The sequence below is a fragment of the Pelecanus crispus genome, chromosome Z (genome assembly GCF_030463565.1).
Source record: "Pelecanus crispus isolate bPelCri1 chromosome Z, bPelCri1.pri, whole genome shotgun sequence".
Taxonomy (NCBI): domain Eukaryota; kingdom Metazoa; phylum Chordata; class Aves; order Pelecaniformes; family Pelecanidae; genus Pelecanus; species Pelecanus crispus.
Genome location: NC_134676.1, coordinates 5,227,269 through 5,251,858, shown reverse-complemented (window position 1 = coordinate 5,251,858; position 24,590 = coordinate 5,227,269). Strand labels below are relative to the sequence as shown.

Below are 24,590 nucleotides of genomic sequence, written 5' to 3'. Positions count from 1 at the left end.
AACAAGCTAATGCAAACTCTGTATTTTCCTTCACCATCATGCTAAAGTTCAGCTGTAAGCTTGGGTCTGCAATGCGTCTCTCAAATCCTGTAAAAGTAACTTCAACAATAATATAGGGAATGAGAAATGCATAAAGCACCACAAGAAACTTGAGCTTAAGGTATTCAAGTAAAGTGATACCAATATTCTCCATCACAAAAGTTGCAAATTTGAAAATAACTGTAGTTCTGTAGTCACCAGTTTCATAGAGGCTAGCCCTAGTCTAAGCCCAGTCTCTGCCAAGAATATGTATCGAGCAAAAATTCAAAATAAGGCAATCAAATCAGCTGAGAGCAACACGCAGCTTTCCTTCACAGGGTCAACAAAATTCAACCCTAACCTTCATTCTGCAGCAACTCTTTTCATGATTCTAACCCCACCTGAACACTAGTGTCTTACATGCTTATACTGCTAACCAAAAATCAGGAATGTAGCAATTTAAAAAAAAAAAAAAAAAAAAAACCTACAAATCATGAACATATCTGGCCTGAACAAATTCTAAAATTCCAATATTTTTTAAATTTTAAAAGAACTTTAACAAATAAATTTAAACTTTAAATTCCCAAGACCTGCCTCCATGTTCTTCCAAATCACTTCTGCCCCTGCAACTAACCTTAAACTTCAGGCAATGCACACTGCTCAACCTAAAGGTGAGCCCCAAACCGGCTCACCCACCCAGCTGTGAGAGTACACCTGGTGTTACTCACACACAAGGGATGAAGTTGGGGATACATCACACAGAGACACCAATACCACATTTCCACCTCTTTCCACTTGAATAAATAAGTGTAAATTGCAGAAACTGGCTATGACTTTGGCGTCGCTTCCCTGTTTCACAGACCCTAACTCTAATCTGGTCCCTAACCCCCCTTCCCTCCTTCCCTTTCCTCTGGATGAGTCGAACATTGACCTAATCCTGGGTCTATAACCTCTCTTCTCTGGAAGCCCAGCCTGAACACATCTCCAGCCCTTGGCTGGGCCATTTACAATACTCATACTTGCAAATGAAACACAGGAGGAGGTCTGGCAAAGTGCTCTTACTTCTTGCTCTCCCTTCAGTATTCGGATGGGAGGTTATCTCAGTACCTCACAGTGCCTTTCAGAGAAGGCCCTCACAAAATACCTTCTGACCTGCCCAGTGAACAATTTCCCTGGTGTTTCTGCTGGGAGAGTGAAAATTTCCTTTGCCCCTTCTGCAAATTCCACATTTAATAGCTTTGCCGCAGCAATCAGAGTTCTTGGACCACGTGCCCCCACTCATATTAGAATTAGGATTAAACTAATTTGTGCATGTCATCTGACCCTCTCGGTCCTCAAATTTAATTTAAAAACTTTTTGAATTTCTGATAAATAACACCTGCTTCTAATTAGAAACATTATTTAATCAGGTTTCACGTGCTTTCAACCTTATTAGATTCTTGTCAACAACCCTGTGTATCATTTCAGCATCCCACTTGAACACAAACATATTGGCCACCATAATATGCCAAAGATGTCTTCTGATGGCAGGAGGTATTTAGTGTTTCAGTTACATGATATTATAGTTCTCACAGTACAGTAACAAAGCACCAGTGGAAAAAAAATGTAGCCACAAAACAAAGAACTTCACAGAAATCTCAGGAGACAGTGATTTTCTCCTGAAAATCTCCAGTGCTACTCAACCTCTAGTGTTCCAGTTTTCCATTTTGAAACCACACTTTGTTTCATCTGTAACTGGATATTACAGATATACTATATTGCAATTTTTAAAGAGTAAAGCAAAACTACATATTTTGAAAGATCCACATTCAAAAAATAATAGCCTTTTTAAAATTTTCTTGTCAGAGATTTTTGTAAAGGAGGGGATCTGTTCTGCACACCCTTTCAAAGTTTCTAAATCCTCCGCAAAATAGCATTCCAGTCTTTCATGAAGATCTCAGGCTATAAATAGATATGCTTTGTAATGTAGATGTGGCGTATAGATGTAGTCACCAGTGGAAGGTGTTGCAGACCTGCCCTGGGACGCGCACCGATTCAGTAGCATGCAGAAACCACGCTTACTCCTGTAGTAAACAAGCCCCCAATTGCAAACAGTGCCAGAAACAGCTTTTATATGTACAGCAGCACAAATCCAGGGCAGCTCCGCTGAGGTTGATGGATATGACCCTTCTCTCGCTCATATTAGTGTTATTCTATTAACTACAGAGGAGTAAAACCTGAGATGAAAACCAGACTCCATCAAGCAAACTCTGGGCTTGAGCTGCTGCAAGAAAAGGAAGCCTGGGCCGTGGAGCAGTGCCAGGATCTGCCAGGAGTCCTGGCACCTGCCAAGTTGTTATCTGCAGCTCTCACTCCTCTCTGCTTCTTCCATCTTAGGATCTGATGAAAAGGTCATTAACATTAGGGGAATCCCTCCATTACATTTCCAAAAGGCATAAGGCCATTTCTCCAGTGCACAAATGCCATCCATCGGGCAGCCGAGCCGCGAGGTTGCTACGTGGGTGTGGATACAAAACCCCCGTATCCTGCACTGTGCCCTACTTTTTCATTTTATTCTAGTCAGTAAGTCCCAGTGCTGTTAGCAACTCAGGAAATTTGGCCTGTCGTCTGTAATCTTTGAAGTGCAAACTTCAGGCTCATGCAGAACAGAGAGCAGAAGTGATGTCTGTATTTTCAGGTGAGCAAAGCTGCAGACTTCAAAGGTTCGGTATTAGTCTGTGAAGCTTCTTAAAGATTGTCACCTGAGTTTCTCAAAAGCTGGCTGAAAATGCATCCATACATCCCGATAAACGTGTTCTTTGATCTGAGTGATAAAAACAACTGTTTTTCTACATGTAAACTCCTTTTTTGTAAATGTTTATGAACTGTGGGAAATTATGTCTCTGCCAGAATTTAAAATAAAGTGATTCAATGGGTTTGCTTTACATTTACCATTCATTATGCTCAATAACATTGCAGGAATCCCAACAGAGTTTTCAAGGAAGGTTCACGGTGTTGTAGTTACCAGGGAAACACATGATAAATTGTTGCTATCTAAAAAAGAAAATCCCCATTAACTTTCTATTAAAGAGCAAGCGATGTGAACTATATGGAGAAATGCCTTTATGGTTACCCTGTTAAAATGCTGTATGTTTTGTTTCAAGATTTAACCAAATATTGGCCAAGGTCTGACATTTTTATTCATTGTGAACAGCACCCAGCACTTTACAGCCTGTGGTTTACCATCCATTGTTAAAGACAGTCCAGTATTCAGCTGGGTCGACCCAGGAACAGCAGACACCGTGTGATCATTACTGCAGTTAAAACATTTACAGGCAAAGCTTTGTTGGAGAGAGGTTTGATTCTTCCATGCTAAGCTAGCAAAAACCGCCAGTATATTTCACACTACAATGAAGGGATTTTGCCAACCCCCACGGCTTGTACAAGATATTCAATCCCAGAAAAAGGGTTTACAGGTTAAGCAACCAACTAACTCTGCATGGTATAGACAAGGTTTCTCAGCATACGTCGACATTAGTTTTTTTGGACTTGGAGCAGAATTGCATGTACACAAGTGTCACAGGTCACAGATCACCTTGGGCCTACAGATCAGTGGTGGAGACATGGGTGCTCAACCCTACCTTATCTTGCCCTTGGTGCTCCAGGGAGCAAGACCACATGACATCACCTAAGCAGCCACACTGAGATACTAGAAAAGTTCCTTGACCAAGCCCTCTTTGACCTCTTGCAGATCAGGTGGGCAGTTTAAGAAGTAATCATCACCCTCAACCACCACGTCTCCAAAGAAGTTGATGTCCCCACTGTCTTTTGGTCAGTCCCCAGCCTTTGAAACCTACAAGAGCTGCTCCAACCTTACTACAACATAAATAGGCTGCAGTAAGGTGAAAGTACCTTCAGCAGAAGCTAAATTGAATCTGCCTTCTTCCACACTAAAATGTCTTAAAAGCACGTTTCCTTCCCTGTCCTCTCTTTCACACCCATCAGTTATAGTATCTCAGCCCAGCAGAAGGTAGCTTCCAACAAAGAACAGTAATTTCTCTAGCTGCTCCAACCTAATTCACATTTGTCTGCCCATGTCTGTCACACTCAAGCCTTACAGAGTCCCTGAATCACTATAGTGAGTAAAAAAGATTATTCTCATTTAAGAGGTCACCCTTGAATTGATGAGAGACATTCAGTAGCTGACTTCCCCAAGTTTCCACTGTGAATTAACAAGACAGCAGTGATATCATCCAGTTTCTTGCTGTATTATTCCCACCTTGCTACTCTCTGGATTAAAGGCAGCATTAATTTCATTGGAGCTCATGTTAGGACATCTAAGCTTTGTACCACAGGAGAGGATCTTTAGAAATATTTCTGGCAAATGGAGGCCATGTTATGGGTCAGGTGGGTGTAGAAATTAATTTTTGCCTTATGATGAGACAGAGCAATGACTGGCTCTGAAGGTGAAGACATGCAGCTCACGGTCAATGTGAAGGAGAAAGAGGGTCATGTCAAAGTGAAAGTTGGGAAGATGTTGATGCTACAGGGCAGGAATGACAGATGCTGTGCTAAAGAAGAAGTGATATGATGAGAGCTTAGGTGAGAGTTTTAGCTTCTTGGATGAATAAGAAAATCAGGTTTCAAAGGACATCATGCGAAAGAATCTGCAAGATTTGGGCATAGCCTGGACATGAGGTTCTAGACCAAACTGAAAGAGCAGTGAGAGCTGCAGGCAGGCTAGGGTTGATGACACAGAGCAACAGGAAAGAAGGTGGGAAAGGGAAGACACAGTGAGCCCAGGAACACTACTGGCAGGGCTTTTCCTTGGCATGACCAGCCGGGTTAGCTCAGTTGGTTAGAGCATGGTGCTAATAATGCCAAGTTCACAGGTTCAATCCCTGCTTACTGCAGGGGGGTTGGGCTTGATGATCTCTCAAGGTCCCTTCCAACCTAAAGCATTCTATGATTCTATATCCATGGGCCCATTCCTGCTCCAGGTCAGACAAGGTGGCCATCTGAAAATGTCTCACACCTCCCCTGTCCCTCCTCTTGCAAGAAAAGCCTGGTCCTGCTGATGGTCGTCACACCTCTAAGACCATAACAGTCTAGGGCAGAGGGAAATTAGGTTCTCTCTGAATGCAGGACACAGGTCCCACCTCCCTTCTCAGCTCCCAGGTCACCTTGCTGGTTCCTCTGAACACCCGATGCCCAGTGCATTGTAATAGAGACAAGGCACTACTTCAGTCAGACATTTGGCAACATGAAGCTTCACAGTGGGGATTTAGCCTTAGCTTTAAATGTGTCACCAAGATGTAAAATGATGGTACAAAAGTGTCATTTTAGTCAGCTGGACTAAAAAGTTGACCTGTTTTCTTTTTCCTCTCCTTATTTTTACTTTTACTGGTCTATTTCTTAAATCCATTCCTAAAACAAGCAAACTTTTTTGTTTCCATTTGCAAAGGATTAAAAAAAAATAGTGAGAGAGAGACACACACAGACACACAAAGCCAAAAAGAAACAGAGAATCCAAGTAGAGAGGTATGTGTTATTGGACAAGTGTTTAATTTATGGAACTTGGCCGGCAGAACAAGAGTTTGAATTGTACTTCAATAAGTGGAGCTCTTAGAATAAATGTGGCTTGTAAAGTTGTTTTACAGTCTGCTTTGCCGAGCAGCCAACACCTCATGGAAACCTTTGAAAAACATTCTGTTTAGAAAAGACGGTTTTTATATTTCATATTTTCTCTATTTGTTTTCCCCTCTGGTTTTATAACTGAAACCATATGCAGAAAAACAGGATTCTTGTGTCTTAAAATATCTACCTGGTCTGACCACTTTTATTATTAAAAAAACAGTTAGCATTTTGAAAATTCTTCATCTATTAGGCACTTGGTTCAAACATTAACATGTCCTTGTTTGATACCCCAGTCAGCCACAGATTTCCCAAATGACCTTGGGATAGTCACTTAAGCTGAGCTTGATCACCCCTCTCCCTACATATATGCGGTGCAGCTGTGTGGATCTGAGCTGTCTGTCTTTCCCATTATAGACAGCAAATGCAACAGAGTTTAGGACATGAATCATCTGTGTAGGATGGGAGGGGATGAATCATGCTCTAGATCCATATATTGACCAGCTCTTCACTGGAAGTCAAGGCAAGCTGCTCAGATATAGACACTTAAACTGGAGATACCCACAGTTAGCCACGTAAGCCCCATCTTAGACTCTCTGTGCCACTAAAGAGATAAGACAGACCCCTCGGGAAGGAAATCCATCCCATCCCAAGAACAATGTCTGACCACCTGGGTGAACTGCCCAGAGATGATACCGATCAGTCTATGCTGACCATAGAGAGTGCCAAAACTATAAGCCTTTAAATGGCTAAAGGGAATCAAGAGGAATCCCTCTCTACAAACATCATTCAGGAGATGCATGGTAAGGAAGGCAAACGGTCCTTCTCCCCAGTCACACACACATATGTATATATGTACAATCCATATACAAATGGTATCAGCACAACTTCTACGCAAGACATTAGGACAAGCCATTAAATAAACTGTGTGCCTCCATTTGGCAGATTGGGAGATACTGCTGCAACAGAGGGAAACGAAGAAGCAATAAAGAAAAGTATCGCCTTGGAGCAAAGCAAGGTATTGCATTACATACTACACAGCCTGGGAAAGGAAGACACAGAAAGACTCCAAGACCACATCATAAAAGCCTAGTATCTAAATAAGGATGTAAGAGTCATATTTAGCCCCATAAGTTAAACAATCCTGATTACTAACTATCGTGTAGTAGTTGTGTTTGTACAGATATGACAGAGCTGCTCTGGAACGCGGCTACATTTAATGCCCGTGATAGGAAATATGTTTACTTGAGCCTTTTTTTCCTTTTGGGTGGATTTTTTATTTTTTTCTTTTTTTTTTTTACTTTAAACATCCGTGGCTAAGTGTTTCATACCTGCTCTCTGCAATTGTGTTGCATTCAACCTCAGTGACTGTTCTGAAATGCCCTGCTTTGTTCATTTGTTTTCAGTGTCACAGGTTGATCCTTGGTAGAGCTTTGCTTGGTAAAGTCATTACGACTCAGCCAAGCACTCTGTCAGCATCCCAAAGTTTTGCCCTCTAGCTGTTCACTGTATTTCTTTTCTATTTCTTTATGGTTTCTTATGAGAGCAATGTGCTTTTTAAAACTGTTTCTTTTCAAGGCCCTTGTGAGGCCATGTCCCTTGAAGTCAATGCTTTTCTGATCACATCTATGCTTTCAGTGTAGAGGAGGAAAGAGCAATTGCCCAGGCTTGGCTTCAGGTTTGTTAGCATAAGGCCTGTAGAAAAGTGGCCCTGTAGAAAAGTTGGCTCAAGTGTTATGCATCACCCATCACCCTGGTCATGCACCATCCCACTGTTCACAGCCCACCTGTATTGTGGGTTTGGGTTGTTTGGTTTTTTTTTTTCATGGGACCACCAGATGACTGCAGGATGTGTGAGGGTGCTACGCTGCGAATATTTTCCTTAGTAGCACAAGCAAAAAAGAAACCCAGTGTTTACTCTGGGAGGCTTAAAAATACAAGGCTCTGTGCTATCAGCATCCTGCACCTCAAAAGCATGCTACAACAGCTGTCTGTTTGGGAATGAGCCGGCACAGGTAGGGCTAGAGATGAGCCTTAACCATCAGGCATTACCCTGCAGTCTGATAAATGTTCATAAGAAGCAGGACAGCTCATTACCGCGCTGATGAATCAGTGTTTGCTGACAAAAGGCCCTTTTCTCAAGGAATTCCCTATCAGCCCTAGGTGTGCCATAATGATTCAGGCTCTCATTAGCCCTAATTAGCTAATTGTTCAAATGATTTCTCTATCATTCATGGAGCCTGTACCACTGAGCGCAAGCTTATCGACTGACAGGTGCTCTCTGTAAAGAAACTGTGTTTTTCCAGGGTGATGGTCCTGCAGGGATCACTGTGCCCATCACAGCCCTCCAGGATCTTCTCTGGCTGTTGCAGCCCCTTGGGCTCCTCTGCTCTAAAACTCCACAGCTGACCACTCTGGCAGCATAGAGAATTTCAGCATCCCCATATCTCTTTTTTGCACTACTCCTTTCCCCAAAAAATTGGTAATTTTTCAGCTATCTCCTCCAGTCATGTCCCAGGTTGCCTTCCCATCTGAGGTGGGTGAGTGCGCTCCCTTCCAAGCAGAGATTTAGTTCCCTTCTGATCCGCAGGGAGACAGCAAACAGGAATCAGGAAGAGACTGTAATTTTTTTCTTAGCCCCAGAGCTTTGATGCCCTACTTGATGCAGATTACAGGCCTGTTACAGATGGCTCAGTGATTTAAAGCACAAGGCTGGGACTCCAGATCCCACTTCCATAAACTTCAAGGTTGACCTTGGCAAAATCTCTTAGGCTGGAATTTCTCTTGCCTGAAAATAGCCCTCTAAAAGCTCAGCAACCAGGATCCCTCGGCAGCCGGTGGAAAGAGAGAGACAGGCACCATTTTTTTCCCCACCTCAGATAGGTACATAAAGAAAAGGGACATGAATCACTCACGGGAGATACTAGCCTCTCTCTGTATTGACTGCAAAGGGCTCTCACGTGACGACTTTGCACTTAACCCCTAGCGCTTAAATTATGTGAGCAAGGTCAAGAATTTTAAAAACATACATGTCCCATGTCTCAATTTCAGAGGGAACTGAGTAGTGCAGTCTTGCAAATACAGGCTTTAGAAGATCTGCAGTGATGTTTCTGCTTTGTAAAACCCAACAGTATTTTTTCCTGGTGAGGTTTAAAATGAGCATGAGATTTTCAGATGCTATGAAGACATAGACACAACGACTCAGCATTTATTCTCCTTGCTGGTAACAGCTGCCCTCGGTTGCTGGTGGTGGATATTGTTCACAGCAAAGAGGTCACTAACCTTTCTTTACTGGTGTGTCCCTGAGACTTCAAGATCCTAAGAGATGCCCCAGTCTCCTTTATGTGGATCCACTGCAGCTGTTTGAGCCCGCCTCAACTCTTGAAACTCTTTGGAGAAGTCTTCTGGAAGGAACATGAGCAAATAAACACAATAGGCAACACTGAATATCTCTGATATCAGCCACACCTGCTAAATATCAATATTGAGCTCTGGAGGGAAAGCAACCTCTATGACAGCCAGGTGCTAGCCTGGCATTGCTCTGGAGTCTCTTCTCTGCTTGTGTTGTTGACCTCAGGCCCTGTGTCCCCCCCAGAAAACATTGGGTGTTTGACTGGAGCACCCAGGTCGAAGAGAAGAACAGGAACTTCTGAAGGGCATTTCTGAGCTGAGATGGGTTGACTTCCATCTGAAGGTGCCCAAAGCTACACTGAGTACCAGGAAGCCCAGGACAATGACACATTTTACACAGCCAAGTGTTTACGGGATGAATTCAGGCACAAAAACCTGGTTTTCCAGTAGGACCTGGCCTCTTCCCACCTCAGAGGGATACAAATTCACAGTATCTGACCATAGCAAATTCCCTCAGCCTAGAAGACACATAGGAGGAGAAAGGGGACTCCTGCTCAGTGTTCCCTGCACCAATGTCCTCCTGGCTAGCCACAAGGAACTAGCCAAAAATGACAGTCACCAAGGCTGCCTTACCTGAAACCAGGACTGGACTCAGCTTCTGGCCAGAATCAGATTGCAGCTAGCAAAAAAGAAGTGGGGGGGATGGGGGATGGACACGACACAGACACAGACACACGACAGACCCACAACCTCCCTCTTTTTTTGCTCCTTGCTTATTGCTACATGGAATGCAGCTGAGCAGAACCTGGGAATCTCCTTGCTCACAACCCCATGAGACACTCATGAGCAAGGTTTCGGGGGTGTCGACTCCTTGCACAACCACGTTTGTTGCTTTAGACCACTCAACACCTTCTATAATCCTCCTCCCCCTTAGGATCAAACAAACCGAGTGCTGGTTTGGTTTAGTTTTTACAGTTACACATAACAACATCGCTTGCCCATCCATCCAGCCCCAGGCTGATGCTTGTGCATCAAGGTCATCACAAAAATTCTTGCTGCGGTAGGGACGAGCTGCCGGCAGAGAGAGCCAAAGCACTAGACAACAAGCACTGCGCAACGCATTTGCAGAGCTGCACTGAGCATTGTGCTGCCAGGGGTGAAGGGAAAACATCTTTTGGTGCTCAAGGACCTTCTCATTAGGGCATTCAGGGCCACAGATATTTTTACCATCTGCTTATCATTGTTCCTCTCTGCAAAACAGCCTTCCCTCCAGCCAGGCATCCCTTCCCAGCCCGTCCTTCTGCTTGTACAGGCTTTAACGCTGACAGCCAGCCTGTTTGAGCTACCCAAAAACCAGGCTCCCACCAGAAGGTGGTGCCCATATTCCACAAAACACGGGGCAAGACTTTCACAACACAGTCCACTTCTGGGCAACACCTAGAAATCCAGCCACACTTCTCCCAAATCATTAGAGCAAAACCACAGACCAGCAGATGCCAGACTCTCTCAGAAAGCTGGGTGGCATTTTTGCAGCTGTAACCTGTAGTGTAGCTCACTAGGGTATGGTGTATTTTCTCTTAAGGGTTTATATCTCAATGGACTTTTTAACAAACAGAGCCCTGCAACTGTAATAAGGAATTTATTAAATCCATAATCCTGCCTGGATATTCACCTGTTAACTAAAGAGCGCACAGCCCTGAACCCAGGTGCTTACCTTTGTCTAAAGCCACACATGGATGCTGATTTCTGTGCAACACTTTGATGCTACCCCAGTTTGCTCTCGGTGGTCTATCAAAGGCAGATGTGCAATGAGGAGCACGGAAAGGCCATAGATTTGCTGTGATATATGAATGCGCCAGCTCAAAACATCAAAAGGGATACAGGCTTCAGCCTCTCCTCCAGCATTTTCTTGTCTCCTGCTGTCTGCTGCTGTACTGGCAATTTTGCATTGCTTCCCTCCTGCTCGCTGCTAGCCAAACATCAGCAGGTTCCCTCCTTGGTAGCTGCAACAGCATGCAGGTAGCACTCCGCTACTTGGCAAAGGTTATGTCCCCTGTCCAACCAGCAGCTTGTCACACACTGCATCAGGAGCTGGAGTGAGGGTGGGATGGAGCCATGCAGGGCACCTATGTCATGTCCCTCTTTCCCCCTGCAGCTCTCTGCCACAGCTCCATGACAGCAGTGGGTCATTTCCTGGTCCTTATCCCCAAGAGGAGAGACCACTGCCCCAGGCAGCAGCACACACCACTCTCAGCAGCGGTTCAGGCAGGTCCCTTCTCCATTAAACATCCCATCTTTGAAAAAGGATATCACCATGGGGCTCTAAAGTACAGCAGAAAGTTGCCAGGGCACAACCCAAAAGGTTTTCTAACACATGGGTTTTGTGATTCACAGTCACCTCTTCTCACCACCCAAAAGAGATGGAGCTTGGAGAGATCATTGTGGCTGAACATCCCGGTGAGAGACAGCTGTATGTGGAGCAGAAGCCAAGAGTCCAGGACCTGCTGGGGAGAAGCAGAAATCGGATCCACCAAGTTTTCGGGTATCTCACAGGAGAAATGAAAGAATATGAAGAGTGGATGAAAAGTAAGCAGAGGGATATGTTTGGGGCGCTCTGGCTAGGAAGAGCTAATGGGAACGTCTATATTGCCAACAGTACTTGCAGTGCTGGGGCACAAGACGAGGGGCCATTTCACCCCCTGAAGCAGAGCAGAGGCAGCGTGGTCCGAGCTCTCTGCAAACTTCTGGCCTTTTAACCCAGATCATATTATTCTCAGGAAGGGGATCTCACTGCATCCTCTTGCCATTACCATGGCTGCAGGCATAATTCAGCACAGGCAGAAGACGTCTTTTACACTTAATCAGTTACAAGTCATTAGCATCACGTTCCTTATAGCGGGAGATATATATACCCCAGAATCACGTGTCAGGTTTGGGGATTTAGTCTTGTTTGTAAGTGCTTTGGATCAGCAACCATCTCCTCGTCCGCGTGTGGGCTGGCGATGGGGACTTGACTCCTGGTTGTGTGGGCAAAGGCTCTTGTATTACCAGCCTTGGGGGAGCAATAAGTACTGTGGCTGTTATGTTGCTATAAAATACAAAGCAAGTACTGATCTCAAAGGTTTACTGTCCAGACAGGAAAAATATATGAGCAGATGGTCCACATTAACCAGAATTATTAGGGATTTGGGGCTTTGAGAGGCTATGTATGACTGTGGGTCCTCTGTCAAGGCTAGGTTCGTTAGCAGTACAACTCCAGCAACAGAAGTGAGAGACAGCCGTGTATAGCCAGGCTGTGCAGTGGCTAACATTGGTAGAGGAGGTTGGCTGAGATGCCTCCAGGCAGGGAGCTCATCAGGCTGGCAGTGTGATCCCCAGCCACAGGGGAACTTCTCCTCCTGCTTTCTCTGTACTCCAGTAGTGCATGCTTGGTAGACAGCTTTTCTTACTCAGTGACTTAAAAAGCCTTGGCCACTGCCCACTGGTTATATCTGAATACTTCCATTTATACTTGTGTCCAAAACCATGAGCATTGCAGATATATTTCATAGCTTGACACCAAATATTAGTAAACATTATTTCAGACAAGCCTGGTCATTTTTCTCTAAGGAACTCATTCCTCCCTGGTTGTAACTGCCTGACTCCCCAACAACACACAGCCTGAGGGGTGCTTGCAAAGCTGTCCCTCAACTTGTGCTCCAGCCTCTTGGAAGGGCTTTCCCAGTGATGCTGAAGAGATGCAGAGTGGAACTTGGCCCTTCAAAGATCCTCCATTTAAGCTAATCTCATCAGAAAGCAAAACTTGAGACTGGACTGTAAATAGAACACGGGGAAGTGGGAAAGGAGGGAGTGCGGAAGAGAGGAGTTTTTAGGAATAAGTCATTGCCCGGATGCAAAAAGTAGTCTGGCACTTTATGCTGTGTCTACTTAACAATCTAAACTAATTGAATTAATTTTAAATATTTAAGAAGATGAAAGCTGTATATACATATTGCATGAACACGTACATGTAAGCACCCCCCTTTCTCATTTATCCTCCTTGTATCATGTTTAATAATGCACAGCAGTACGGAAATGGTTACGCCTTTCCCAGAAGCATAGCAGAAAAAGACTTCAAGTCAAATTGCAGTAGAAGAGCCAGCAGCAAAAACTTATTGCAGTGCTACCAGGCCCTCCTCGCCCCACAGAGATCATTAGGAGCACTGTCCATAGATGCCCTCGGACAGGCTGCCCTCAGCCCCACACACATCCCACCTCCCCCCTGCACTCACCTGAGGTACCCGAGCTTGGTGCCCGTTTGCTCTGTCCGGGTTCAATAGTCTTCTCTAATGAGCAATGGCTCTTTGTCCTTTGGAAACGCTTCTTTCCCCTGACTACAGCCCAGGCTATAATAACTATTCCCTTAATTTAGGTTCTTCGGTTCCCAAAGTACTTTTTTAGACACCTTTGACAGTTTGACCCCATCTCCTATATACACTGCACCTCCATGTTCTGGGTCCCTAAAACAGCAAAAGTGTTTCCTTTTCATATCTCCCTATCCACGTACAAACTAGTTTCAGTCTTTGCCTAAGTCCTTCTCTGCATCTGAATTATACACCAAAAAGGGACTACCTCCTCATGAAATTTATAGCAGAACCTTAAGCAGTCTACCATGCAAGAAAGACTATTCTTTGACCACCATAAATAAACCACTTTTTTATGAATTCCTCCATGAACTTTATAGCAGTGCCCAATCCATCCCCACTAGCTTTTCAAGTGCCAGATGCAAAATATGCTCAGACATCAATAAATCAGAGACCAGTTTTACAGTCCTGTTGATACATTGCCTCTGTTCCGTGGCCAGAAAGCGACTGTAGAGATGAGCGTGCTTTGAGGGAGTCCTGATGAAATTATGTTTTATCACCAGCGTTTTTATCTGATCTCCTCCAGATAAGCCCCTAATGGTCCAGCTGGTGGACTGGATCTTGCGAGGGACCTCTCAGGTGATGTTTGTCAACAACCCTCTCAGCGGGCTGATCATTTTAGTGGGGATCTTCATCCAGAGCCCCTGGTGCATGCTCACAGGCTGTACTGGAATGACCGCGTCGACATTAACTGCGCTGGCCCTCAGTCAGGACAGGTAGGTGGTACCTCACATCCAGGCACTTAATAAAAATCGGTCCTTATGGTATCAGGAAGCCACTGATAGGTCATAGCCCCACATTTGACTACATTAGAGACAGCAGACTGGCTTTCCTTGTGGATGGTTTGGAAGCAGTTACGTGGGGACAGAGGCATGGTCCAGGAAGAACTGGCCTGTCCCCATGGTTGGCTGTCTTTGTGAGAGCAGAGAGTTTTCTCTCTCCGGTAGCCATCATCACAGTCATGTAGGTCCTTTGGGTCATGGGAAACCCCCTGGATCATCGCCATTCAACAGCCTCCAAACTCCTGCCTTCCACACACCAGTGCAGTGCAATATGGCAGTTACCTCACCGCTTTTTCATACTTCCCCTACACTCCCTTCACTGGGAGCAGGCCACTTACAAATTGTGTTTCAGTGGCTCCCTGTGACAGGTCACCTCCAGCACAGCTTGCTACCTTGCAAACATTTCTTTCCATCACAGATCAGCCATTGCAGCTGGGCTGCACGGCTATAATGGGATCTTGGTGGGACTGCTCATAGCCGTCTTCTCTGACAAAGGGGATTACTACTGGTGGCTTCTTCCTCCTGTGGCAGTTATATCGATGGCCTGGTAAGTGCTGCTTCTCCTCCTAGGGACAACTCTCAGAGAATGAGGAGTCCTGCTACATACGTCTTAAACACAGTGGAAGTACCCTATACGCCAGCAGCTCTAGCCACCGTGGCACTGGAAAGAGGCATTCATTGATGCACAGAGCTCGTGAGGCACATTGGTGGGAGGTCGAGTGCACAGACAACACAGATTATAGCACATGGACAAAGCAGCCCCACTTCAACGCTCTGCAAATGGCCCTCATCAGCAGGACACATTCAGGGTAGACGTCATTGTGCCCAACACCGCAACGGTTCTTCCTCATCCAGGCGCTGAACCGACCCGGTGCTCTCCCTCGGGCTGAATTCAATCTTCCCCTTCTCTGACATGCAACCAGTCATGAGCAAAATTAATTCCTCCAAGTAACTCTGAATGCCTGACAATGTCCTTTCAGGATTAAATTTACCATTTCTAAATATGGACCCTAACAGCGCTGCAGAATCTATTTAACAGCCTTAACTGAAATTAATTCAAGAGTCACATTTTAATCACTGTTAGCAATAAGATGCAAGTCATCATTGCATTTCACTGCTTTTAAAATCAGATATTTTTCCATATTTTATTTCTTTAGTCACTCTCAGCAAAGGTCATTTTGTAACAACCTCTCAAAACCCAGGACATGTTGCAAGAATGTTTAGTTTGTCTTGTCTGCCAGAACTCCTTGAGGCTTTTTATTCAAACTTTTCTTCATACTTTTAGCTCACAAGACTCGAGGGTAAAGCTGAAAGATTTTGAAATTAGACATTTCAGTGATTTTTTTCAACTGATACTTTGAATTTCAGCTTTAGAAGTCAGCATTTCTTTAATTGTTTCCTTTTTTCCTGACAAGATGTATAACTGGCAGAACCTTTGTATTTCAGCACAGAAATTAGGACACCATTTTCACTGAAGTGCTGATTTTTTCCTACCACTACAAGCAAGGAAATCTGTAAACTGTTTTGGGAACCAAATTTGTCATAAAAGAATAGGCTTCATTTGAGATTATACAGGGAGAACAAAGCATTTTTTCCACTGATATTATCTACACAACAGGACACAAGATGTTGTTTGTGAAATGCCAAATAATTTGGGTGTGGTTTTGTTTTGTTTTTTTTTTTTTTAATTAGAACCAGCTTAATTACTTTCTAGGACTCAAATGCAGCTTCTTGAAAACTTAGTCCTTAAAATGAATTTTTGTAAACTGTGCAATGTCCACTGCTACTTGGAGGTTGACCATAAGAGCTGCTCAGCTCACTTATGTCAGGAAAGCTCAGCTGCAAGCAGCAGAACACTCTGTTGCCATCAAGGACAGGACCTGGCCTTTCACTCTGTTCCACATACAGTGGAAGAGAGTATCATGCTTTCTGGGCCCCATAAAAAGCAGATATTATCTTGCCAATATGCAACCACAAAGGCATTCATGCAGGACACCCACTTCAAGTGGAAATAGGGCAGTTTGAAATGTCCTGAGGAAAGCAGATCTGGTGTGGTTTATATCCTGAGTTCTACAGCCAAGAACTTCGGGAAACTTATGGCATCTCAAGGTTTGCATGCTTTTTAGTGTTCAGTCTCTAAATATTTTGAGGGTCACCCCAAATACTTTACGGGCTAAATGTACTGAGTCATGTTTCTTAAGAAGGAAGCTTAGTTTTCAGAAAATGCCATATGATTTTGGGTGGTACCTGGGCAGCACATAGTAACATCAGTGTCATTGACATAAGCAGGAGCATCAAGGTCTGGGTCATGCCTGGCACAACACCTGTCACAGCTCTGTTAGGCTCCATATGTCCTAAAGACTCCTCAATCCCCTGAAATACTGTCTAACATAGTAAATATTTTCCATCTTTCTTAATGGAAGATTTTCCATCCTCTTTGATCACTTCTTCTGCTTTAGTTCTCTTCCAAAACCATCTTCTGATATCCTTCAAACTATTTAAACAAACAAACAAATAAACAAAAAAGCAAATTAGGTAATTTCCAACTCCCTCTCGCCTCCTCAAGACAGCAGCTTTTTAGACCATCTAAACTTCTCCACAGTTCTTCATGTGGCATTCCCAAAACTTGCTTTTCTGTTTCTTGTTAGATTTTTCTACCAAATAAGAAGCCAGATTGCCTTTCTCCATCCGTGCCTAAATGCTGTACTGGATGCATTTCTTTGCTGTCTTCCTGAGCCCGGCATAGCTATCAGAGCGCTTCCACTCTAGCCAGCGACACCCTGAGAGAAGGGTGTGGAGTTTATACCATCCATGAAGGGATGTGATTGTTGTTGCGAAAAGATGAACAGTGTTCTGCAACTATTTGTCTGATGCAGACTAATATGTTAAAGGTATTCACTACCTGATGTTTCTAAAAGGAATGGCATTGGCTTGCATTCACCAGAGCTTATGACCAAAGAGGTAGACTGTTTCGCCACTGTAAATGTTATGAACAAGTTATACTTGTTTCTATTCTCCTTCTGTTCTCAGTCCAATCCTGTCCAGTGCTTTGGGATCCATCTTCAGTAAATGGGACCTTCCTGTTTTCACTCTGCCCTTCAATATTGCAGTGACTTTGTACTTGGCAGCCACAGGTCACTACAACCCCTTCTTCCCTACAACCCTCATCAAGCCTGTAGCATCAGTGCCCAACATCACCTGGTCTGCAATCAATGTGCCACTGGTAAGCTTCACTCTAACAAGTTTACGCTATTTCATTAAAAAGGTGAGTGTGAAGGCATTCAGCTTGGGATAACAATTTCATGTGGGTCAGCATGGCTGTTTGATATGTACAGCCAGTAGCAATTCACAGAAATACATGGCTCGGTTCAGTCTGTAGAGGACAGTGCCATAAAAGCCCTAGGGAAAGTCCTGGCTGATCCAGCAGAAAGGCTGATCGAGCCTGAGGGAAAAGAGCTGCTGAGCCTCTCACTTCACCTAAAATTGGACTGCCCCGAAACAAGTCTTGACTGCTGTCAGTACAGGCTCACATCTGGATATACACTCCCACTGTCCAGATGTGGTTAAAAGAACATCAGAAAGACAGTCCGTGACAATATCAAAAGACAGAAGAAACATCAGGATTCTGAAGGGACAGAAACTCATTATACCCAGTCCCCTCAGGTCTAGCTCTAGAGGATCACCTTCCCAAAACTGCATAAAGGTAACTGATATGCTTCATATAATATATAATAAACTCAAATCAGCCAGGCCCACCATAGTGTTATTGCCTAGGAAGGTTACCATTTTTCTCCCTCACTGAAGTCACCTAAAAAAAAAAAAAAAGCCAAAACCCCAACCCCCCAGCCCCCCACCCACCCTATTGCCATCCCAAAAGAAATGAAAGTCCATCCTGGGCTGATGAAGTTCAAACCAAACAATGAACTATGGTTTGAAGGGCATGAGAGCCCACATTTACCCACTCAGAGCCAGGGTTGCTTCCTTCCTTTCTAACCAATAGCTTGGACAAAATAACTGCTGCATCCTGCTGAGTACAGACATACCATAACATGCCCTTTTCTACTGGCTGCTGCAGCTCTTGCAATCCATCCCAGTCGGTGTTGGTCAAGTGTATGGTTGTGAAAACCCCTGGACTGGCGGCATCTTCCTTGTTGCTTTGCTTATCTCGTCCCCACTTATTTGTTTACATGCTGCAATTGGATCAACAGTGGGGATGTTGGCAGGTAAGAAATACTTACCAAAGCAATTTTTTAGCTAGATTATCTTCACATTAGCCATTATATGACTCTGTCCAGACTTTAGAGTTCTATGGGCTTGGACATACCTGGGGCAACACTCCTATTTTTGAAATCCTCTCTAAATTTGGAAGGTCTTACTGAAGGTCACACAACATGGTGAAGGCAAGAACAGAAGAAGCAGAATTTCTTTAAGCTTTGAATTTGTTACTAGATTTGTAACTCAGGCAGGTGGTTTGTTCCACCTTGCTTAACCCTCCTGCCATTGGATGTGATGAATCCCACGGAGATGATGATAAAGAAACCTAGAGAAATAGTTCCAGAACTGATCTCTTGCCACCGCAAGTGTTTTAAATTACCACCACATGCAGATGTCTACCTCAAAGCTGATCAGTCAATGAAAAGAAACAGACTTTTCTAGGTTGCAGTTCATTCTACCCTGCTGCAGATTTGTAAAAATAGCTAAATGAATGCCAGTCAAAATGGCTTGTCTCTCCACTAACCAGAGAAACAAACTTAAATTAAGAGAGATGAATCTGACCCTTGAAGTTAGACAAGATTAATGTCACTTATGTGACTGATTGTAATTAAAAAAATATGATGGAATAAGTGTAGCTTGAGACAACAACCTTGGAAAAGGCACAGTCATGCAACAAAAAGTTCTCTGTACTCTCAAGCACTTTGTACAAGATGTGAGCTGCCTTATATATGTTTTTTTAAACAAAACTATCCACAATTTGTATGGTTAAGAGCATTTGGCAAGTTTTGTACAGGTCTGACATTTAATCTAGAAGAGAAAGGTCAGGGGAAAGTATCTGGGGATAAGCATGGTGATGAAACAGAAGACAAACGAGGACATTATAGCAGGAAATATATTAATCTTAAGAGTGACATGAAGGTGGCCCATGCACTCCATACTGTGCTCTTTTTACTGGGACTCCTGAAGCCTCAGAGAAATCCTGCAGAAGTACCTGTGAGGTCAGGTTTGGAGCAGACCCTCAGCTCCCAACCTAGTGGAGAATTTCCACAGCAATGATGGAGTGACCACACCTAGTATCTAGACCACAGGTAGGAAAGGTCACTAGGAAGAGATGGAAAACCCTGCTTAGTCCCACAAAAGACACTCAGCTGTGCCTCTGATATTCAAGATTAGGGTACGTATGAGGTTTAAACAGTACATGTGAGCACAGCTTTCTGCAAGGAGGGCACCCAGGTGAGAAGGTTCTCCTACACTCTGGCTGGATCCTCCAGCTGGTCATCTGGGGGACTAACTACCACACACTCAGTGCACAGACAGAAAGTTTTGCCTGAAATAAACCTTTGAGACTGGGCCAAATTCCAACCCTAGGGATACTATCAGATCTCCAAAATAATGAGCTTCATTTGATTTCATCCTTTTTTCTGCATGTGCATGTTATGCAAGTGTGAGCATGGTTACATTTGTCTAGATGTCATAGGGAGGAGACAAGGGATTCCCAGCAAGTGACAGGTCCTGCTGCAGAAACCTCTCATACCTGACCTCACAGCCCTGCCTTTTGTCTTGCAGCACTGAGCATTGCATCACCACTTGACAGCATCTACCTTGGCTTACACAATTACAACTGCGCACTCGCGTGCATCGCGATTGGGGGCATGTTCTATGCCTTGACCTGGCAGACTCATTTGCTGGCACTTGCCTGTGGTATGTATCTTTTACATAAAGGGAAGACAAAAATTTGTGCAGCCAGGCAGTCTATGAGTAGTACAGGTTTAGAGTCAACATTGGGCTTCTACTCTGCTGCAAAACTAGGCACTATGCAAGAGCTGTTTCTGTGATGGTGTCAGAGTTGAGGTTGGATGTGCAAGATGCACATGCAGAGGGAAGGGCCTGTAGGCTCCAGTAACCTAAAAACATCTAGAAAGGGTGGAAGTACTGTTTGTGAAAGGAGCACAAGCTATGCCATGAGCAGAAGTTTAACAAATTAGCCACTCAACAGATTCATATAAGCAGCTTTTTCATAAGTATCATTAGAGAAGTGTGTCATAAGAGAGCTATTGTATAAGGTCAGTTTAAAATCCATCTACCCAAAGACCCCATCTCCAACAGCAGCCAAAAACAGACTCTATGGGAAGAGTTTAAGAACAGTGTAGCATATCTAAAATTCCCATGAAGACTCACCCAGCCTCCAACCATTTGCATTTCAGTAGTTTTCTGTCCGGAGCACAGTTTCTGCATCGCTCTGTAGCTTTCCCTTCTTTGACTTCGTCCTTGGCTGTCTTATCTCCTGCTTTGCCACCTCTGACACCTTGGGGCAAGGAGGCTCACTGGTAACTGCTTGTGGTTTGAAGCCACAGGACAGACACTGGTGGAGAATTTCATAGAATCATAGAATCTTTTAGGCTGGAAAAGACCTTTAAGATCATTGAGTGCAACCATTAACCTAACACTGCTAAGTCCACCACTAAACCATGTCCCTAAGTGCCACATCTACACATTTTTTAAACACCTCCAGCGATGGAGACTCAACGACTTCCCTCGGCAGCCTGTTCCAATGCTTGACAACCCTTTCAGTGAAGAAATTTTTCCTAATATTTAATCTAAACCTCCCTGGTGCAACTTGAGGCCATTTCCTCTTGTTCTATCGCTAGCTACTTGGGAGAAGAGAACAACACCCACCTCACTGCCCCCTCCTTTCAGGTAGCTGTACAGAGCGATCAGGTCTCCCCTCAGCCTCCTCCAGGCTAAACAACCCCAGCTCCCTCAGCCACTCCTCATCAGCCCTGTGCTCCAGACCCTTCCCCAGCTCCGTTGCCCTTCTCTGGACACGCTCCAGCACCTCAATGTCCTTCTTGTATTGAGGGGCCCAAAACTGGACACAGTATTCCAGGTGCGGCCTCACCAGTGCCAAGTACAGGAGCATCCCTGTAATCCCCCACTGCACACAGGTCAAGTTGTGCCAATTAAAAAGAAAATTAAGATAAAAGAAATACCACCATCACTTCCTCTCCACAAAACCGCATTCTTCATTCGCCATCCATCTCTACAGAGCAGATAGGACCAAATGTCTACATGGCCAGATGCAGCATTAGGGCATTTTAACTAATTGTTAACTTATAACATTAATCCTCACATCAACTAGCTGGAAGAACACTTTACTGTGCATTTGGACAATATGACTATTTCTAATAATTTCTTTGGAGAGATGAGCAAGATTTTCCTCATCTTGAGTTGTCTTTGGTCTTCTGTTCTAGCATTATTTTGTGCCTATTCTGGAGCAGCTCTTGCTAATGCCCTATCTGTGGTAAGTTTGAGGCTTTTTTTAATGGGGATTTGGTTGGTTTGTTTTAACTGTATTTTGATTATGCTATATTGCTAAGGAAGTACCCCGGAATTCTCCATGTCAGTTTTGATAGCCTGAAATGAGAATGCTGCAGCCAATGGCAGGTCTTGTACAGATTCTCTGTCAGTTGAATTGTGCACTTGCAGATTCTGCAGCTGATAATAAGATTTCAAAGACTTTGGAGCATGTCATCCACAGCAGGATTGTGCATGTATATGTGAATTCCAGCAACAGCGAGCAGTTTGAGATGCAACATTGAGTTGCAGGCAATATTTTTGAACAATTCCCAATGGTCTAAATTTTTCCTTGCTTCTTCTGAGATCTTTCTCCCACCCTACCCAGAGATGTTATTTAAGTTTGATCTGGATATGAGAACTAAAATGGGGGAGGAGACTCTTGTCTTAAATATAAAATCATCGTATCTGGACAGATCAAGAAAGAGGTGGAGCCAGAAATGCCAAGCTTTGTTTCTTCTTTAAGATCTGAGAGATTAAAGCAAAACCACATTTTAACAAAATAGATTTAGTACTTTAAAAGAAAAAAAAAAAATAGAACTTGCAGCTTCATTCATTAAATGTATTCATCTGGCATCCACTCAGTACCATGCAGGTCCCTGCAGATGGGTTGCTTTGTTAAGCACACCTGCTTTTGGGATGCATCAGAAAAAAAAAGAACATTTACTACTTCTTCTTGTGATCTTGTTTTTGGCAGACCTCAAGTCAGGCCAAGAGGTGCAGTCACAGAGCAGGACTAAGGGTTGGATGCGATGCCAGTAACACATGGGCATTGAGGACAGTCAATATGTGTGAATAGTGCTCTCAGTACACGACATTTTACAGGACAGTGAGGGTAGGATTCAGCTCATTTATCAGAGAATTTAAATGTCTACATGTGAGCTGGGCGCCTTAGCTTTCATAACAGTCAGCAGAGCTCTGGAGCCTGATTCAGTTGCTTCAATATTGGTGCCAAGTGCCTTTCTGGCCAACAACTGCATCTCCAAGAGGAGTGAGGTCTCCAGCGTGGGATGCCTTACGTAGCCCCGTACATTTCCATTAAACTAGATACCTCTGTGTGAGCAGCGGGATTGGCATTTGGTAGCAGAGGAGCTTCCCAATCCTGCAGTGACCAGCAGGAACCTAGCTTACATGTAGCGCCCACCATGTAGGCTCCTGCATTTGGGCATCGTCCTCTGGATCCAAATGGAGGATCCTGTATGGGGGGGTTCAGGAAGGCATGTCCTGCGTCATGCTATCCTCAGGGAAATCACAGGCTCTCCCAGCTTCTCAAATGTAAGGATTTAGCAACAGGCAGAAGTTAGCAAAGGGAACATGCAAAAAGAGGTATCAAAATGCACCTGTCTGTCTGTCCTTTCCCCTCCCAGCTTGGGCTGCCACTCTGCACCTGGCCTTTCTGCTTCTCCGCACTTCTCTTTTTGCTGATCAATTCAGACAACCCAGCCATCTACAAAATGCCCCTCTGCAAAGTCACCTACCCAGAAGCCAACCAGATCTACTACCTGAGAATGAAGAGAAGAGCATCAGAGAGCAGGAGAGAAGAGCAGAAACGAAAGGAGCAGAAACCCTCCGGCGACTCAAAAATAAGCACAGGAGGCACCCCTCTGTGCACCCCCAAAAACCGCCACGCTTACTGATTTCAATCGTCCATGGGTGTAGGGTTTTGGGTCAGTTTTTCAGATGCTAGCCAAGCACACCATAGCTACAAACATCACCTTTGGCAGCGGTCTGCAGGCTGGGGATTTGGCATCCCACGCTCTGGAGGAAACACAATTTGCCCTTGAGCTAAGCTTTCCAAAAAGCACGCAGGTAACAGAGTAACAGCTGCCTTATCAATCCACTTGCTGTTAACTTGAAAGTCACCTCTTGTCAATAATAACTGTAAGAATAGGCAGAAGAACATTAATGTTGACAAGAGGCTGTATTTAATTTCAGATGTGTAATTTAACAAAATAAATATGCTGTGAAGGACTTGGTATCTAATAATAATAAATAATGTAAGAACTATGTCAAGAGCTGCACTTCAAATTAAGAATATGTATATTTGAAAGCTGAATAAACAGAGTGATCTCTTCCTTTCTTGTGTCCCATCAATGTCTAACCCTCTTAATCCCTCTTAAGAGCTACAACATACACAGGTAAATATTCTTACAAAGTGCATACAATTTTTGGTGCCATCTTCTGACTCCTCATTAAGCGCCAAGATAATGAAGGTATGAATATATATGCTTTAATCAGACTAGAAAAGTGACTAGCTAGCAATGATCAAACATTTTTTTTTTCCTTGCATCATTTTCTGTCTTACAAATAGAAGATCTCTCTCCTACTGAATGCAGTAGGCCTGAATCCCTACACGCATCCAGTGGGAAATAGGAAAACTTCATGTAAAGAATGCAATAAACATTTACTGCTGGTGGCAGTTACTGCAGTTCTTTCTCTCCTTTTCCTAGGGGAGCAGTTCCCTTGCATTACACCACGAGCAATGAACAACTCAAGGGCTCCCCTTGATGTTTTTTGGGTGTCAGACTGGGATCTTCTCATGGGTCTTCTGTGTCTGCCTTGCCCCAGAGAAACCTCTCGAGGCATCATCAGAGTTGGTCATGGGAAGCTGAGGACCCTCCTGCCAATGTTCTCCCTGGGGGTTGGTTTCCAACAGGCCTAAGGTGCCAGGAGGACACTGCCACTTTATGCCTTCTCCAAGTCCTTACAACAGGGAAGGGCCAATTGCCCTAAAAAGGACTTTTCTTGGCAACCTTTTCCAAAAACTCTGCAAAACAAGACTGACAGGAAGGCTTCCTTGCTCTAAAATCATTTCACGTGATCAGTTTAACATCGCAGACACAAAGGACTTGAA

The 24,590-nt window shown here is 44.1% G+C and overlaps 1 protein-coding gene across 1 annotated transcript; it reads left to right on the top strand.

Moving 5' to 3' along the window:
- Positions 1–11,402: 11,402 nt before the first annotated feature.
- On the top strand, positions 11,403–23,373 carry LOC104037232 (urea transporter 2-like). The gene is made up of 8 exons (XM_009491109.1): positions 11,403–11,568; positions 13,912–14,101; positions 14,586–14,714; positions 17,198–17,390; positions 18,243–18,390; positions 19,949–20,083; positions 21,634–21,683; positions 23,104–23,373. The coding sequence occupies exons 1-8, from the start codon at positions 11,403–11,405 to the stop codon at positions 23,371–23,373; spliced, it is 1,281 nt and encodes a 426-aa protein (XP_009489384.1).
- The last annotated feature ends 1,217 nt before the right edge of the window (positions 23,374–24,590 follow it).

Coding starts and splice junctions, on each gene's coding strand:
- LOC104037232 (XM_009491109.1), top strand. CDS start 11,403: ATGGAGCTTGGAGAGATCATTGTGGCTGAACATCCCGGTGAGAGACAG. Junction 11,569..13,911: donor ATATGAAGAGTGGATGAAAA/GTAAGCAGAGGG, acceptor GATCTCCTCCAG/ATAAGCCCCTAATGGTCCAG. Junction 14,715..17,197: donor GCAGTTATATCGATGGCCTG/GTAAGTGCTGCT, acceptor TTCTGTTCTCAG/TCCAATCCTGTCCAGTGCTT.